Here is an 18,539-nt window from a genome sequence, read left to right as displayed (position 1 = left end):
AGTTGAGTGTGTGGTGCATAATTATCTGTGGCTGTGCCTGTATGAAAGGTAGAGAGGACCTGTCGGGGTAGCAGCATGTCAAGCTCATCACAGTAGTTTCCCAGCAGGCCCGGTGGCCAATAGAGCACAGTCACATGACCCGTAACCTGTGCACAAATCCTGACAGCGTAATATTCCAGTAACGAGAGACTGCTGAGAGGTGCTGTGGGGGAAAACCTCTAGGTGTCACTGATGAGCATTCAGTCACCAGAAGAGCAAAACTTTCTAACTACCCCTTTTAAAACTAACAACAGATTAAATATCAGCTACCCCTGAAGCAGGCAAACAAAATTAAACAGCACTTACTTGTTCAATCCTAGATGGTGGATGCTTGTTATCTAAGTCACTCCTGAATTTCTCCTTTTCTTCTAACTCATATCACACCTGTGGGGCATAACCATTAATAAAATTGAACATCACACCTTCAGCAGCTTCAGAGTCATCAACCTATTTCACCTCTAGAACATTCCTGACAAACTCCTCATTCAGAATAATTCCTACTCCACAGCATGTCCACTTCTTTGCATCATGTCAACCAACTCTCTAGACTTCCCTGTGTTGCAGAAATAGCGTAGCTCATGCAGGAATCTCAGGGTGTGCAGTCTGCACGCACAGCGTGTGTGTGTGTGTGTGTGTGTGTGTGTGTGTGTATGGTGAAAGGTGAAGTGGGATGAGCAGGTGGAGCGAGGCAGTGCGGCCTCTAAGCTGGTGATCAGAGCACTTAAATTAGTAGTTACAAAGGGAATGTACTGTTTTGTTTTCTTTTTTATCGTGAGTAAATGGGGTTAACCCCGAAGCAGCAATAACTTCACTTTATAGTGTTTTTTACAAAATTATTCACTGATCTACTGTGAGTAAAAAAAATAAGATTCAGGTAAAACTACTATGCCTCAATCAGCTGTGATAGACAAAGGTCCATGCTGGAATTAGGCCTAGTAGCTGAATAACATACAGGAGAGAAATTCTGCATTTCATTGCATTTAAATTGGAAAATGCAGACTAATCTCATAAACATTTCAGTACTGTGTGTCACAAGCAGGTGGTTATTTTCTGTCAAGTGCCTAAAAAAAAAACAACATGTTGTATAGTGTAGTGGAATGTTGATTTGCGTGTTTGCTCTGTGTAGTACGGTAAAGGCTCGTTGAGCGTGGGTCAGCAGACCTGGGGTCAGATAGAGCCTCCTGCAAACCAGACCAGCTGCAGTTAGTCTGATCCCAGATCAGAGACCTCCTCTTCCAGAGTCTGATCAACTAACGTCACAAGTCCCGCTGAAATTCAAAGTTGAAGAAGGAGGAGACTGAAAACATATCACAACAGGAAGGTTATTTCTTGCTCATCAGTAAGAGTTGACCTGTTTTTCTACGGTAGTTTCATACGCTGCTTTTCAGGTAAGATAACGAGACATCTGCGCAGCAAGTTGCTCTCCTAACTACACAAGGCGGCTAGTTCCTGCTAAAGTTAGCTTGACTTTAAGGTCGGCTGAGGTTTAACTAACGTTAACGTTTTTCGTCAACTTTAGCTTTAGCGTTAACAAGTTAGCTTCGAGTGAGCTAGCCACATTTAAATCAATGGCTTGTGTTGCTAACATAAGCTAGCTAATATAGCCTGTTTAGCTACTTGTCAAGTGACAGCTTATCAATGCTGAGAACGATTCAGTTTAATTAATAGAGGCCTTTGGAATTATTGGCAGATTTTGCATTTAGTTCGCTACCAGACACGTTAGCACAACTTATTTTTAGACATACCCATCATTAAAAAACAAACTCCTGAGCTCAATTTGAAACTCTGGGCGTAGTCACGTTTAGTACAGCAGCTAACGTTAATATAGAAACGTTAAAACGTTAACATGCAGCTAACAGTAGCGTTAGCTTTTTATCTGTATTAAAGTGTAAGTAGCTTCAGTCATTTTAGCCAAATAACGATATCTTTCCGGGAAAGTTTTAGTATTGACAAGCAGCTAGCTAGAGGAGTTGGAGAATTGAACACCTAATAAAAAAGTGTGTTTTTGCTTTCGCTGTGCAAGAAGTCGGTTTCTGCTCAATGACAGCGAGAACTGTAAAACAAAAATCCAGTCTGTAACATGAATGTCACCGTGTTTGCAGCTCATTATGGAAGCTGGTGAAGAAAGTGGTGGCAACAGCTTGAAGAGACAGAGAGCTCCTCTGTCTGATTCTGAAGACAATATTCTCATACCATCAGGTTTGCTTGTTCCCATAGTATTCAAGAATATCAATGTTCACATCTTGTATATATTTCTAAATGTTCACATATTTACAACTGATTGTGTGGTTATTTACAATTATAAGTTATGTCTAAATATCCTAACTCATTATCTTATGTTTTAGAAGGGAAGGATGGCCAGAAGCGGCGGCGTCTGGAGGCAGCTGGTCGGGAGAACCACAGTCCTAAACAGTCCTCTAGACTCCAAGCTGAGCCAGTAATAAAACCAGACACTCCAATTATTCCCTCAGTCCGGTCCCGAGTTCTACAGCTCACCCAGAGAAGAGAGGGTAATCCTGTCTTTACTTTTGAACCAGGCTTGTTAACATTGTGTTCACCCAACTATCAGTAAGTCTACCTTTACTATTAGCAACAGGGAAAACAGCACCTTACATAGGTAGAATTTACTGCACGCTTGCTGTACTGGTCTGCATTAGTTTTAGCTACATGGGCTTTTATAAACGGACATCAGGGTCTGTTTGTGTCCATAAAGTGTCTCTGATTACAGGATTGTTACAGTGTATTTTGCCATAGTTTCTGGTACTGCTCAAAACGGCGTCTTGTCGTAATAATCATGGTCAACAGTCAAACTGGATTGACTACATGTAAGATAAGAACTGTTGTCAATGTGTTGAGTAATCTGTGTCAAGCATTTGAAAGAGTTGGTCTGTTAAATAAATTCTGTAGTGTGTAACAGCAAGTGTTTATTATTTTAGAAGGAACTCCGCCGACCCAGAGGTGCTTGTCAGATCCTGGGGCTGACAGCCCATCAGCTGCCATCCACGACAAAGGATTCAGAGAGCATCTCCTTGGTGAGGAGGCACATGAATACACACGTTTAAAAACCATATGAACATCATACTCGATTTTGTTGAATCCAGTAATTTTCTATTTCCAAATCTCAAAAAAGTCTTAATGGATGACAATACAGCAAATGTGAAAATTAAAACTTCATCAACTATCAATGGACTAAAATGCTCTCTATTTTTCAGTTGAGACTTGACATCCACCACAGGACCTGAGGATTTAATTCTAATAGCCAGTCAAGAGATTAGCTACATCTAAGACAAAATATGTAGTAGATGGCATTGTGCTACAAAAAAAATACAGTAATAGGGTGTTGCTCTAGGTTATTAAAATTACAGTATGTATTGTTATTAGGAAAATCTTAATAATCGATGAGTCACCATCTGAGATGCTTTATTGCCACTGTGCTACAAATACAAGCAAAACCTAAAAAATTATTTGAGCCATTAAATCATATCACAAGAGAATCATTGTCATTGAAAGGGTTTTTTAGAGGAAGAGGGAGACTTATTGTGTTCCCTGGACTTTCTCTGGCAAGCTTCTTCTAGTGTTCTTTTATTGTACTGTATACACAAATGTTTATGTTTAGTGTATTGGCTTAGCACTTGTTACTACTGTCTTGGACAACTTAAACTTAAACTTTACTAGTGCACACAACACAACTGTTTTCTATGGTATCAGGAAATGTTGACTATTAAATACCTTGGATTGTGGTAAATACATGTTCAGGAATTTGCTGGCAAATTTGACTTGATTTCAGAAAAATCATCTTGTGTTTTCCCTCCAGGTGAGGGAGAATTCAGTCAGCGAATGGAGAGGTTTAAGCTGCCAGTCTGCAAGTCTGACCCAGCACCAAGTCCTGCAAACCCCTGTCCTCGAACCCGCTCTAACCTTGTGTCTGGCATTCATCAGAAACTCCAGGGCAGTCCAACCAGCTCTGAGCAGGCCTCTCGCATACGCCAGGTAGCTTTAAACTGATATGCATCAGTAGTATCTAGAATACTGGGATAAACACATGTACAGCTCTAAAGTACTAGTACTTTGATGAATATATGAACCTGAAAGCATTCTGAAATAAATCATGATTTCCCTAATCAGGAAAGGGAGAAGGAGTTCAGCCGGTTGCATTTTCAACCAATCAGTGAGAATCCCTGGCTTAAAAGGAGCAGCTCTGATCCCTCACTAAATCAGGTGGGTTGTGATGCTGGTATTTTGCTTGTCTGATAGTTGACTATTGCTGCTTTTACATATGAAACCGTAAACATCTCTAGGCGTTACACTAGTCAGAGATGACCCAGACTTTATCTTTCGAGTTCCCTAGTACAAAGTCTGCATAATTTCTGTGTAAGGCCATATGTGAGCACAGCAGGTAATTGTCCAGAGGATTCACCACAAGCAAGTGGGTGTTTCCTTTCAGTTGCACCACCTAGCACAAGATCAGAAACTATAAAAGATATTTATCATGATTTATTTTGTTGGATCGTGCCTCGCTTGATGTATATAACCAGAGTTATATACATATACACAGACTCTTCATTTACATACTAATATGTGACTGACACTATTGTAATGCCATGCAAACAAAACACATTTCAGATCTGTGGGATCCCTTTTTTTGTCATGCCATTCCTCATGCATGCTCTACACAGCAACCACCCCCCACCCCAAAATCAAATGCACTATTTCTCTGTCGGAACATGCACTGCCTGTCCAAAAAAAAAGCCTCCCATTCAATAATTAATGGGTGGATGATTATTTTACAGCTGACAACTCTAACTGATGCAGTGAGTAGCTTCTTTCAATTTCCTAAACAACCATGTCTGAAGACAGATCTTGTGGTCATGGAAAAGATGTTAATCTGTTTCAGTAGGGTGACATTATTGGCATGAATCAAGCAAAGAAAAGAGGATTGCTGAAACTACTAAAATGTGGTTAAGAACTGTCCAATGAAAGAAGGTCATGTGGTCTGATGATTCCAGATTTACCCTGTTTCAGAGTGAGGGGAGCATCAGTGTAAGAAGAGAGGAGGGTGAAGTGATACACCCATCAGGCCTAGTGTCTACTGTACAAGCCTGTGGGGGAAGTGATCTGGGGTTGCTGCAGTTGGTCAGATCTAGGTTCAGCAACATTATGTCTCCAAAGAATGAGGTCAGCTGACTACCTGAATATACTGAATGACCAGGTTATTCCATCAATAGATTTTTTTCCTCCTTGATGTCACTGGTATATTCCAAAATGACAATGTCAGGATGGGTCAGGCATAAATTGTGAAAGAGGAAAGAAGTTCAGGGAGCATGACACATCTTTTTTTACACATGGATTGTTCCACCACAGAGAACCATTCTGGACGTGAAGAAATGTTGAGACCATGCACAAGCTTATCGAAACAATGCCACGTTGAATGCGTGCTGTAATCAAAGCTAAAGGCGCTCCAACGTGCGTGCGTGCGTGCGTGCGTGTCTGGGGGGTGTATTGGACGGGCAGTGTATGTCAGTTGCAGAGGTTAATTTTGGCTTGTCAATCTAGTAGATCAAGAAGATGTGGTTGATCTTTTTGACTCCTAGACCACACAGCTTGAGTATAAGAGATGTCTGGTAGACTAACAGTACTGTTTAAATAGTTGGCAGATTAGTACTTACGCTGCCATTTTGTGATATAAAATAATTAAAACATTTACAACTAGGGTGTGTTTCAGACACATTGTTAAATCACAGAGGGTCTTTGTGTAGTGACAGTACCTGTAACAGGCTCTACAGATAAATCTTATGAACAATTTTTATTTTTTAAAAGCTTAAGTGAGCTCCTTTTGCTTTAAGAATGTATTTACACACCTATTTGTGTAAACGTTAGCAGGGAAGGACTACTCCTGGCTCCTCTTCTCCCTCCTCCTGTGTCCCTAGGTCTAAAAGGAGATTTCAGTGGCCTCCCACACAGCCCTGGGATGTGAGTCAGAAATAAATCTGTACTGCCTGGTCACTTTGTGCACATGGGTTATACTCTGATCCATTATACTGGGCAATATTGATTTAGGCATTCATGAGAACTAAATTGGATTAAAGAACCAAGAATTTCTCCATTTACATGACAGGTGTCTCTAGAGCAACATAAAAATTGTAGATTGATGGTAAACAAGAAGTAGTGCACATTTGTAATACTTTAGTGTTTTCACAAATGTGCTTTAGCGGGACACACGATGATGTTCTCACCTGTCATGAATACCAATGAGAAGTAGCTGTCTTACTTTGGTGTTTCTAAGTGGGGTCATAATGTTGTTGGTGTTCTGTCATTATCAGCACTGTCCCTGTAATGTCTATACAGTCCAGATTTGAACAGTGACAACTTGTAAGTTAAATAAAATAATTAATTATACATTAAAAGTCACTCTCCCATTTAAATTTGAGCAGGTTTACATCACTATTAAGAGAACATTAACCACCATGTGGTTCTCTCAAGTCAAACAATCAAAAAATTCTTTTTTTTTTTTTTTTTTTTTTTTTTGTATTTAACATCTTTGTAGTCGTTGATATCACTCAGAAAACACTTTATATCTTTCCTGGTGATGACTAACATTGACTCAGGACACATGTTGTGGGGTGTCTCCGCCTTTTACCTTTCTGTTATGGGTTCATAAGAAGGTTGTTCCCCCACTTTACAAATTTCTATCTTGTGGTAATTTTTTGAGAAAATGGTAATGGAGGAAACATTTACACCTACATCCTAGAAAGCAGTCCTGATTTGCCGTGTGGTCAGGAAGGTTTTTCCCTCCACATGCTAATTATTTTCTGCTCATCTGGTTTTGTTTTACTGTACACAACTGTCTTTACACTTCAGATTTTTGCAAAGTTTTTAGCACTATGTTTTAAAATCTATGTCGTTCCTGTGTGTGTTTGCACACATGTTGGCATAAACCTGCTCAAACTTGGACTTGAATATATTATTGATTCTTGTCATTTCTAATTGAAAGTGCTGAATTGCAGAGCCTGAACAAAAGAATTGTCGCTTAGTGCTGCTCAAGTGGGGTTGTTGTTTTTATATAATGTATGTAGGTCTTGAAACCTTGAACACTGTAAAGTCCATTACAATTTAATTTTAAAGGTGTTTATCCACCATCAGCTTATCTCTACTAACCTTTTTTATCCATTGGGCTGAAGTTGTGGATAGTATCTCCTAATTGCTGTGAGAAACAGTCATAAACCGAGAAACAAGAACAGCGTCCCTACAGTATCCTCCACCTTCAGTTTGTTGGCAGATTCAAAGCAGTTTAATGCGGTCTTACTGTGACAGCCTGCTGCTCCACTAAAACCAAGTAGAGTCCAATTTAATTGAGCCGGTACTATGCAGTGGAGAAATGCTTTTAGTCAGAATAGAGCAGAATAGTCTGGACTATGCAGAGTATTCTGTTTGGGTGCTTTATTTTCTTTTAAGCTCTTTTCCACCTTGTCACAGTGGTTGTTTGGTGTTTAATTTATGTTTCTGGACTTTAGATTTTAAGTTACGCTTTTTAAATAATGTTTTCTAGTTTATTGGCTTTTGTGCTTTTGTTGTCTTTCACTGCCTGGCACTGTTTGTGTAATGGAGATGTCACAGTCACATCTGTTTTTCATTCATTCATTCATTCATTCATTCATTCATTTTTCTTGTTTCGCAATAATCACCATAGAGCAGAGTTAGCCTCCACACACCTGTCTTTTCTTAAATTAAGGTGCTGATATTGTTTATGTTGTTTCAGGATGACTATGATGCTTTGTTGAAGGATGGCAGCTTCACTGAAGCTCCTACACCAGGTGCAGGCAAGCTGTTTGGAGATTCAACAGGTAAGGTCCCCCACAGACTACTCAATTAAATATCATACCGTGCCCCATCATCCCTTGAAGATCAGGGCAATTTGGTTTAATTTTCGTTTCTATACAATTTCAGATCACAACAGAAGTCATTTAAGGTTACCTTTTCTATAGAACAGGTTTATACCTTGTTCTTTTATTAAACAAACTAAATGGCCTTATGTTTTTTATTTTTTAAACAATGGTAATTTTTGTCTCTACATGGCCATGCATTTATAGTTCTCCTCTGTTCTCTGTATCACGCACACACACTTAAAGGTGAGCACACCTCCACCAGCAGAAAGAATGTCCCGTTGTGTTATTACAAATAACACATTTGCTAACGTGCCTGCTGTTGTCATTGTTCATTTTTGTTATTATGTTTTTTCACAACACAGTATGCCACCCTAAGTATTTAAAATATTCCTTGACTTCATATAAGTACTTAGTACCATCTCTAAGGCAACCCTAGCCCTAACCATGGAAGTTGGGAACCTTGTGTTAAGATTTAAGACTAATTTTCCAACAGGGGAAGGGGCACCTTGTGACTCTGAAGCCCCAGCAGCAAGCTCTAGTGAAGGGCAGCTGCAAATGGAGTGGAAGAAGCAAAATACTCTTCAGGTTAAAGAAGTCAAAGAGAAAGGGAAAGACTACAAGGCATCAGTTGGAAACGAAAAAGAACATGGAGGCTCCCAACCAACAGGAGAGCCAGCCTGTAATGATGTTGTCATTTAGTGAGGATCAGAGTTTTTCCAAAGCATCTTACGTTGAGAACCAGAATGTGTCCGGTGACGAGCAGGGCTTACTAGACTTTACTCAACCAGGGGAATCGGACATGAAGGAAACGTGTGAGGTTTCCAAGGTAACTGAGCAGAGCAGCTCAGACATGTTGTCACTTGAAGAAGATGAAAAGATTAATGATTCTTCGTATGGCGAAGAGGACATTGAGCCTTCATCAGATGAGGAGTTACGGTTGTGGAGATATCCTCAACACAAGGTTTACCAGGAGAAGGAGTTGAACATAGCTGAAAGACAGGAAGGTGTTTGTTCTAAAGATGAGGAAGAGGCACTGGTCTTATCCAGAGTTGAAATGAAGAGAGGAGGACATATTGTAGATGACAGCGATCCTTCGGCTATACAGGGTAGTGAATGTTATTTGACTAATGTCTCTGCTGACATTGCTGGATCCTCTGCCTTGCAAGAAGATGAGAAACTTAGTCGAGAAACAGATGAATTTCAGTCAGAAAAATGTTTAGATGACTCTGTGGAATACCAGTCTGCTTTAAACAGAGACCAAGAGAACATGGAGTCATATAAAGGATGTTATGAGGGAGAAGCTAAAGAAGACATCGATATTTTGACAACCAGACAAGACCAAATAAACACAAAAGAATGTACCCATGTGGATGATGTATGCCAACAGTCAAAAGAAATCCAGACAGTCTATATAAAAGAAGAAGACATGGATCTGGACTCTACAGGAACAGTCCTAAATAGTAGAGTGAAAGTCACAGAGGCATCTCCTTGTTCTGATGTAGCTCAAGTTGCAAAAGAAACACAGACAGGACACATAGATGTCCAAAGTAGCGCTGAAGATGTAGCACAGCTGAAGGCAAGAGCTTACGCTGAACCGCTTGACATTGATACACATGATGCACCATCGGCACCAGTGCACCTTTTGGAAACAGAGGAAAAAGGGCAAGAAGCGGTAGATGTAAAGGAGGATGTTACACATGGGCCAACAGAGGAAACTCACAAGGCAGAGGGAAGAGAAAGCTCAAAGAAAGTCACCTTTATCCTGGAGCCTGAGCTAATCAACGACGAGACCAATAACTCAGTGGAGTCCAGAACTGAGACAAGTACATCAGGTGAGAATAGTAAAAAGATGTAGGTGTGAGCATCTGGGCTACCTGAAGACACTTTAGGACACGTGGAGCACATTGGTGAAGTAGTTTGAAGGATAGAAATCAGTGGCCAATGGTGATCTGCATACACTGGTGCTGGTGCTGGTGTTGGTGTGTGTTTTCTTTTCTCTAGCGTTGTTCTTATATTGATGAATCCCACTGTTTGTGTAAGTGCGTTGTACTTTTTAGGACATGTCTTCTCAAGAACAGTTGGTGAATGACGTCCAAGGACATCTATGTATGTTTGTACAAATATTATTTCACATTAAGTGTGTTTGGTTGGAAGACCAAGAGGAGTCTATTATGGGGTCTGAAGGACAAATTAGGTATTGCATCAGTCCACAAGATTACACGGCATACACCTGAGGCTTGATCTATTGAGGACTTTCTTTACTCTCAATTATTGAATTTCTGTCTACCCGCTGTAGAAGTTATTTCTCTTCTCTAAGTGATTTTGGTTTAATGTTTTATCTTTCTATAGATGTTGAACTGAGCTCACACGATGAGACCAACACCGCAGAAATAATAGATCAGATGTTTGAGGAGGTGCTGGAATATGCTGGAAGGGTGGAGGAAGAGCGGGGCACTGAGGACGCAGAGGACCGTGATAGTGGAATTGTTGCTTGTTCTAGAGACACAGAAAATAAAATGGACACCGACTCCGAGAAGGAGAAAAGAGAGGAAGAGGCCAAAGAAGAGTGTGATGAGCTTCTCACTTTCCCTCCCAGCGGCATCCTCTCTCCTCTCAGCAAGTCTGTAGAGGCTGTGGTCACTCCTCTGGTAATAATATGAATTTAGAACTTTGACCTGAGTCATGAATTGTATTTAAGCAGTTTACTGCATTAAGTAACATACAAATTCAGAAGCTGAAAAAATATTTCTGCTATTGTGTTATATTCCTTCAACAGCGACTAGCAGTGAGCCAGGAATCCAATCCTCCCTCTCTGCTCCTGACTCCCGAGGAGACCTCCACCCCTCCCGCTGAATCTGCTCCTCTATACAGGTAATAGCAGCAGCAGCAGAATAGACATTAATCGGGTTTATGTATGTAATAATGGTCATGAGACAGAGGCTACAATGGTGACATAAATTTCCACAGTCTTGTGTTTTGGGAAGATGAATCCACAGCACCCCACTAACAACCCGCTGCTGTTTTTCTTCATATTCTATTCTGGATAATGATCCACATATTGATGGAATTTTTATACCACACCCTGAGAATCGTAGAAATTGAGTTTTAAATTGTGTTTAAAAGTGATAACATATTACCATGTAGTTAAAATTGAGGTACTAATTCAATAAAAAAATATGTGATTTTTTTTTTTTGGTTTGTTTGCTTTCAGGTAAATTGATAATACTTTTGTAACTTGTTGGCAAGTCAGATCTGCACAAATCTGCATTATCTGGGGGAGTAAACCATTCCTACTATGACTATGGAGTACACGGCAGCATGCTTAACTGTGATCTGGTGTGGGTTTGTTCTGTGATTGACAGTATCGATGCCTACCGCACACAAACGGACAGACAGAGTAAGCTGCCCACCATACAGAGCGTCACTCCTGGGGTTCAGAGACGAGCTCCAGAGAAGTCCCAGACTCAACAGTCTGTCAACACCAAGGAGAGAATCGCGGTGTGTATTGTTGCAGATCAGTTAGCATCTAGGAGAAATCGAACCACATTGTTCCCACCACAGAACACTAACTTAGCAGTTTACAACAGCTGAAACTGGCCTACCCTTGATACTGGGATGTTCTGTGTTTGTCCAGGCTCTAAATGAAGAAGCAGGGAAACTGCAGACTGTGATTAACCAGACTCTGCAGGCTCTGAGCTGCTGTACTGACGAGGAGCACGGACAAGGCTCGTTGGAGGAAGCTGAGGCTGAAAAACTGCTGCTCGTCTCCTGTATGTAGACCACAGGCTGTAATGTTTAACAGCAGTCCCATCTTTGTGTATCATAGAGTGAAAGCCATACTGTTCTCTTTTTGTAGAATGTGATGCTTCAACAGCAATATGTTACATTTTACATCCAGTTAATAAAAGAATATTAAACAGATTAACTAGAGCTATTTTTAAGAACTAATTCATGTACAGTAGTACATGTATTTGTCTTTATAGTGGTATTGATACCCTTGACATCTTCATATTTTTCCTAAGACTAAATAATTAGTATTTATTTATTTAGTTTTTACAGAATAATAAAATAATATTTGTCCTTGTGATTCTTATCTTATGATTTTCTTCTGTTTCAGGTGAAAAACGATCTTCCCTCCTGGCAGAGGTGGCCAGACTGAGGGAGGAGAGGAACTCAGAGTCTGGCGAAGGGGAGGACAGGGAGTACGTTTCCCAGCAGCCCTGCAGGGGGACTGTCAGCATCACAAATATCCAGCTGCCACTCAAGGTTGAATTTGTCTGCTCCTCACACGGGCGCACAGGTAGCACAACAAGACCTCAAACAGATTTATTTGATTTCAATAAAAATCAATTTTAAAACTCACCATATTTAAAACAAGTGTAGCAGCTGTCATCCACTTTGAAACGACTGATTTGTTTGTGTATCTGATCAGGTCGACCAAGTCACTACTTTTTTGTCCTGATCCGGTACGGACCCTGCAACATCGTCGCTACTCCATTGGCCACAGCTGCTGACGCTCAGAATGGAGACACTATTTCTTTCCCAACTTCTGTCACTCTGTAAGCTGCAGTTTATCAGCTAGTTATTGTTATTTCCTTTGATGGACATCACTGTACAAATCAGTTTACACTAAATAATGGATGTTCACATCCAGAAAACTAAACAAGTACAGTGTCTGTGATGCATATTTTTATGTTTAGGATCTGAAGTGTTACTGTATCAGTACAACTGTGTCAATAGGATTCCATAATGTAGAGCAAATATCTGCCTTTTTTTTTCTCCATGATACTTCAGGAAGGACATTCGCTCAGCCTTTGAGATTGACGTGGAGGTTTACAGCCTGGTGAGACAAAGCATTGAACATTTTTAATTGAACTGAATTTATCTTAAAGAGTCTCTGGAGCTGCAAGTTCCAGTATTTCTCCTGAACACAATTTTCAAGTTTGCTCTTGTTACTGCATTTATACCATGCATGCTCCTTAACAGCACAACATAGTAACTTTTCGTGTAACTGACTGTTGCCTTACGTTATACAGAGAGCATCAATTAGGTAATAGATACTCCAACTTTGTCAAATATTATAATAGTATAATATATTTATGGCTACTATTAACACTGACTTACATGTACTGTTGTTATAACCATCTGGCAAGCCAAATGGACCAGCTTGAGCTAATACGATGATAAAAAAAATGAGGAGGCCATGGAATTTAAATATAACTGCCAAAGTGGAGCAAGCTAGTGGAGCAGATATGCCTATTTTTACCTGATAAGACCAACATTTTATCAAAATATTGTCCTTTTGAAATAAAACTGGAGTTAGCAAACAGGCTTTACTCCTCTGTGGGCTCTTGTTTAATTGTTTTTGTACCATCTAGTCCCACACTTCAGGTAATAACAGCAGCATAGACCGGACCACCACCAAGTCACGGGTAAGTAGGTGAAGTTCTCACTAATTGTAAGATCAAATAATCTAAGGAGTGTAATGCTCATAAATGGTGTTTTTTTAATATTCAGGTAACACCAAGAAAACTTCTGAACACTATCACAGTGAGTCTCCCTTTTATTTATTCACTTTTTTAATTTTATGCCGACTCATAGTGTTTTGTTTTGTTTTTTTTAACCTAAACCTTCTGTTTTGTTTTCGACAGAGATCCAGCAACACTCTGACATGTAAGTTAAGTTTAAAATATTTACTGTAGTACAAGGAGCCTACTTCTTTTAGTCAACCTAACAATTTAGTAGCTGTCATATTTATTATTATATATTTTATTTATTTATTTATTTATTTATTGGTGTGTCATTTGTCCATCAGCTGCTGCTCTACCTACTCTCAACGCTCGTCGCTCCAGTAACTTCAGTCTAGTGGGCTGCCATAAGATCACATTGGCTTCACTGGGACACAGCAAGTTCCCTCTTGATAAGGTGATTATCAGTAATGCTGGAAAAAAACTAATCCCACTTTAAGAAATAAAGTAAATACACTCCTGTCTTAGACTGTAAAATATAGCTTTTCATAAATGAAGTTTGGTTTATGTCTTTCTATGTGCACAAACCCCCCTACAAAAGTAAGTAAAAATAAAGAGACTGACCTTACTGTTGGAGGGGAGTCTACATTTAGGCTTTTGTGTAATTCAGCAAGGTAAATGCCAGCATTAACAGGAGGCCGAGCACGTAACACACTGACTGTCACCAGGGTTTGTCTGTCACCGTTCATTTCTTCTGACTGATTAGAGAAGATGTTACAGTGCTACAGACATCACTATGCATCAGTTTGGTCTTATTCTAAACTTTCTACACATGGGTAGTCTCACTGGTGATGTAATTTTTTTCTGTCCTTCCCTCTCTCCCCTCTCTATTTTTTCCTCCACTTAGATGAAACTTGAAGGCAAAATCAGGAGGCTGCTGGGAGATGAATTTCAGGAAAAGGTTTCACTCACACCAGTTCACTTTGCTCCCTTGTAAACTCTAACCTCTGACTCATAATTCAGGTTGACAATTTAACCATTGCTTTAGTCTATTGTTTGGTAAATTTAATTTCCTTCTATATAATTGCAATTCTAAGACCATAGCTATTATTATTATATTGTTGGTAGTTTGACTCTAAACCATAGTTTTGTTTTTCTTGTAGAGTGCGTGTGTGTGTGCGTTTATGTCTTTGTTTGATCAGTTGTAATGAATTCTTCTGAATATTCTTTTCCATATCTTGCTTCTCTACACTTCTTCCACATCATAACCAGTTTAACAGAGAGTCCCCTCTCTCTTCCTCCCCTGTGTTGTAGGTGCCTTTTCTGTCTCCTCTAGAGGGCAACATCTACCTACAGCTGCACAGTGAGGGTCACTCTAATGTGCAGCACCAAGGCTTCTTGGTCAGTAATGGCTCTCTGGCTACATCACACTCATGTCCTCCTTAACAAGCCATTTAGTCTCATAGTGTAATAAAAAGTCAAAGATTTAAAGCAAATGGGGTGTAGCAATTTTACAATACACTGTTTTGGCAATGAAACAATTAAAAGGACGATGTTTGAGAAATGGACGTTTTTCTTAAAGGTTTTCATTAAATTCACTCTCCTGTTTTTGTGGTTATGTTCGCAGACGATGTTTGAGTTAATCAGCGGATACGGAGTGTGGCATCGGCGATATTTTGTCCTGGAGGGATGTAACATGTACTACTGGAACCATCCCAATGATAAAGAATCTAAAGTATGAACACACCAACAGCTAAACCAGCAGACTAACTTAACTCTAGTTGCTTTCAAAAGGTTTACTGTTACCTTCTGTTTCAACCTCTTAGGAAGCAGAGGGCAGCATGTCTCTCTCCAGCTCTCCCAGTCAGTGTGTCAGGCCTGTCAAGAGGGACTCGTGTGCTCGACCTTTCACCTTTGAGCTGGTGAGCAGCGTCCCACATCAGCAGCAGGATGAGAGGGAGGAAGCCTTAGCCAAGTAAGTTTTAATAAAACCTGATTTAAAAAAAACAAATAAGAGGTTTAGAAGTGATGGTGAATTGTGGAATGATAAATACACTCAACACATTTTAAGGGTTAATTAATTCAATTAAAAACAAAAATCTAGGTTTGAACCGAACAGCGGATTTGGAGAATTGTTACACACCTACGGATAATGATGATGAGTGTTTTTGTTGTGGACAGTTGACAGGAAACACCTTCTGTCACATGTATTTGTATGTGACTTAAAATGTCCTTTGTCCTATGGTCTTTGCTCTTATGGTCTTGTCACTGTCTCTTTGATCACAGTATTTGATCACAGATTTTTTCTTCTTGTCCAGGTGTTGGTTTTCAGCCGACACCAAACAGGAGAGACTGGACTGGATGGAGAAACTCAACCAGGCTCTTTTGGACTTTCACACATGGGACCGAACATCAGCAGCCCAAACAGAAAGTCAGCAGTCCACTTCGTCCAGCAGTGGGAACTTGAGGGAGAGCATACTGTAACTGTATCACTCAACCAAATCCAGTCTGCTACCTGCTCAGATACAGTTTCTGCTGTGTGGGGTCCATGAAGGCATCCTGGAAGCAGCTTTCATGTGATGCGAGCATGATGAGCTGAAATCAGGGTTTATCTTCTTCATCTCAGAGCTACAGGAAATGAGCTGCTTTACATGCTTTGCTTATAAAAATATAACCAGGGAGCATGTAATGGATCTTTTTGAGACATCTATTTGAATTTCTGTTCACTTCTTTTAATCTGAATCCAATCCTTACTGTTGGTTTTTGACTTTTATTTGCTAAGTTACAGTTGCAATAAGAATATTTTTAGTTGATTTGGTGATTTAGTGGAGATGAGGTTTTATTTTGATTTATTTTTTTTTTTGCCCCCCTTGTGGCAATCAGCTGCTCTAGCCTTTGTCAGCAGAATAGTTTGGTCACTTTCAGTAGCTAAGGTGAAACCTCTTTTGTAGCTTACATATAAATCTGAAATCAATTACACTACTTTATATTTAGATTAATATTTTCTTATATTCTTAAAAACTGGAAAGATAAACAAATTTATATAGATACACTAATAAATACTGAAGGAGAAGGAAATCCTTAATAAACTAATCTAGGATGAGAGTATATCAGTAATGGCAGAAAACACTACAAATCCTTTAAATGTAGGAGGAATGCTAGCTAGTATTGAATGGGAACTCCTCTTAGACATTCAGACTTGCTTCTTTTTGGTGAAATATGTTTCTGATGCAGGTTTCTGTTCCACTGAACAAACATGTATTTGTGATTTCTCTTAAATGTGATTGTGCCTTTTGTCCGAATGAGAGAAGTGGTGAGGTAAAAGGGGACTGTAGTGATGCTGCTGCAGTGAATGTAGTCTGTTCCGTCTGATTTCCATGTATTTCCACCTGTCAGTCTATCACCTCGTTATTAATGTTATTCATGTGAACTCTCATTCTATGCAATTAATGGAAGGAACCTACAAAATAAATGGAATGAAACATCCATTTGGACTATTGACTTGGCCAATCCAGTGGTACAAAGCCTAATGTGTCACATATGTTATTTTTGAATATTATATTTCACATTGCTACTCTTTGCATTTTTTCCATTTCTCTTTCCAATAGGAAACATGTTTCTTATCATTTTCACCTGTGTGTGTGTGTGTGTGTGTGTGTGTGTGTGTGTGTGTGTGTGTGTGTGTGTGTGTGTGTGTGTGTGTGTGTGTGTGTGTGTGTGTGTGTGTGTGTGTGTGTGGTGTGTGTGTGTGTGTGTGTGTGTGTGTATATACACACATAGGTTTACATTTATTCAAAAGTAAATGTAAAGGTTTAGGTGGTGGAGCCATAGATCTGTCATACATATGGAGCCTGAGAGAGTGTAGCAGGAAGGCAGTGCAGGTCAGGAATGTCATACAGGAAGTGGCCTAGAATTAGACTTCCTGTTCGTCCCATAGCTCCTTTGGGTGGTACGGAGCTCAAGGTGATGACAACAACAAGGGGAGGGGAACACGACTTCCAGCTTTCCAGGGTATGTGCTGGGCAGCGGTACAGCACAGTGGATTTGTATGAGCTGTAAATGCCAGTATTTAAACATATCTGTGTCACACTGACTTTATTAAACAGTGTGTACAAGTTGGACAACCAAGTTATTGTTAGACTGCCAGTCAGAAGGTGCAACAGTTTTGACTTCATCTTTAGTTTCATCCTGCAGGACGTCTGTGACTGCGTATCAGAGAGGAGGGAGCAAACACTTGACTGCCGTGAGCTCTGCTGTCAGTGTGACAAGACTAGAACTCAGCAGGTCAGCGGCCTTGTTGTCCTTAGCAATGTGGTCCCACCCTGACAGGAATACACTGTGCACAACATCCTGGTGTTTCAACCTTCGCTCCCTTCCTAACACGACCCTGGAGGAAATAGTTCCTGTATGGCAAAGATGTAGGAGGTGAGGAAGGTGGCCTTGTTACTATTATTAATAATCACCTTGACAAAAGGGGACTACACACAGTATATAGCACAGATGTCACAGTTACATTTTACTAGAAAACCTGAATCAATTGGATCAGTTTCCACTTTGTAGCTGTTTTTTCTTCTGTCTGTAAAGTTCTTAAAGTGATCAGGGCTCAGACTAGTGTGGACTGAACCTGGTATTTTAGAAAGGTTGGTTAAGTGATTGTTAAATCTGCTGTTCAAGGTGATAAACTTAGACGGGGTCTGCAGTTCCTCTTACTTCAGTGGAACATTTTAGCACCTTTCAGCTTAGAGTTTTGGTTTTAGAACCAGGCGGCTTCATTGCTGTGATTCACTCTCACTGCCCTCCTTCCACCGCTCTAGCTGCTGTTTTCACTGACAGATCTTAAGGCTGTCAGCTGGGATTTGTTAAAGATAAGAGGCATGTCATCTGAAGAATTAGCATATTTTGCACAACAAACACTTATTCAATATGGAATGTAAGGATCAGCCAACACAGAGAGAGAAGGGAAAAGTCAGTAGAAAAGCAAAACAAAGCTGAACACCTTTGTCGAAAAGAGCTACGAGTTGGAATTTTAGACTAAATATCCATCATGTGTCCCCAACTTCACAATAAAAGGTTGCCAGTGTTTCTTTTCTTGACGATCTTCAGGATCAAATTCCCCCTGTGAACCTAATAGGTGAGAAGTGCGTGGGAT

At 40.0% G+C, this 18,539-nt stretch overlaps 1 protein-coding gene across 2 annotated transcripts; it reads left to right on the top strand.

Annotated features, from left to right (window-relative positions):
• The first annotated feature begins 1,276 nt into the window (after window positions 1-1,276).
• si:dkey-30c15.10 (uncharacterized protein LOC559353 homolog) lies at window positions 1,277-16,878 on the top strand. 2 transcript variants are annotated; one of them, XM_026366500.1, is made up of 24 exons: window positions 1,277-1,427; window positions 2,142-2,238; window positions 2,385-2,549; window positions 2,976-3,071; window positions 3,854-4,029; window positions 4,165-4,257; window positions 5,917-6,009; window positions 7,796-7,880; window positions 10,272-10,570; window positions 10,699-10,793; window positions 11,285-11,420; window positions 11,557-11,692; window positions 12,040-12,222; window positions 12,355-12,481; window positions 12,717-12,765; window positions 13,301-13,354; window positions 13,440-13,472; window positions 13,574-13,595; window positions 13,738-13,847; window positions 14,298-14,351; window positions 14,705-14,791; window positions 15,018-15,125; window positions 15,217-15,365; window positions 15,709-16,878. In XM_026366500.1, the coding sequence occupies exons 2-24, from the start codon at window positions 2,148-2,150 to the stop codon at window positions 15,872-15,874; spliced, it is 2,607 nt and encodes an 868-aa protein (XP_026222285.1). In that variant the 5' UTR covers window positions 1,277-1,427; window positions 2,142-2,147; the 3' UTR covers window positions 15,875-16,878. The 2 variants fall into 2 exon arrangements, with proteins under 2 accessions (XP_026222285.1, XP_026222286.1); XM_026366501.1 differs by lacking the exon at window positions 5,917-6,009 and having other exon boundaries at window positions 1,278-1,427.
• Window positions 16,879-18,539: the final 1,661 nt, after the last annotated feature.

Source organism: Anabas testudineus, chromosome 6 (assembly GCF_900324465.2).
Source record: "Anabas testudineus chromosome 6, fAnaTes1.2, whole genome shotgun sequence".
NCBI classification, from domain to species: Eukaryota; Metazoa; Chordata; class Actinopteri; order Anabantiformes; family Anabantidae; genus Anabas; species Anabas testudineus.
The sequence above is the reverse complement of the archived record's forward strand: the minus strand, read 5'-3'. Positions and strand labels throughout refer to the sequence as shown.

What these genes read in the sequence shown, in the direction of transcription:
- si:dkey-30c15.10 (XM_026366500.1), top strand. Translation starts at nt 2,148, where the DNA reads ATGGAAGCTGGTGAAGAAAGTGGTGGCAACAGCTTGAAGAGACAGAGA. An exon ending in AAAACTGCTGCTCGTCTCCT is followed by an intron (nt 11,693 to 12,039) that starts GTATGTAGACCA and finishes CTTCTGTTTCAG; the next exon opens with GTGAAAAACGATCTTCCCTC. An exon ending in AGGGAGGAAGCCTTAGCCAA is followed by an intron (nt 15,366 to 15,708) that starts GTAAGTTTTAAT and finishes CTTCTTGTCCAG; the next exon opens with GTGTTGGTTTTCAGCCGACA.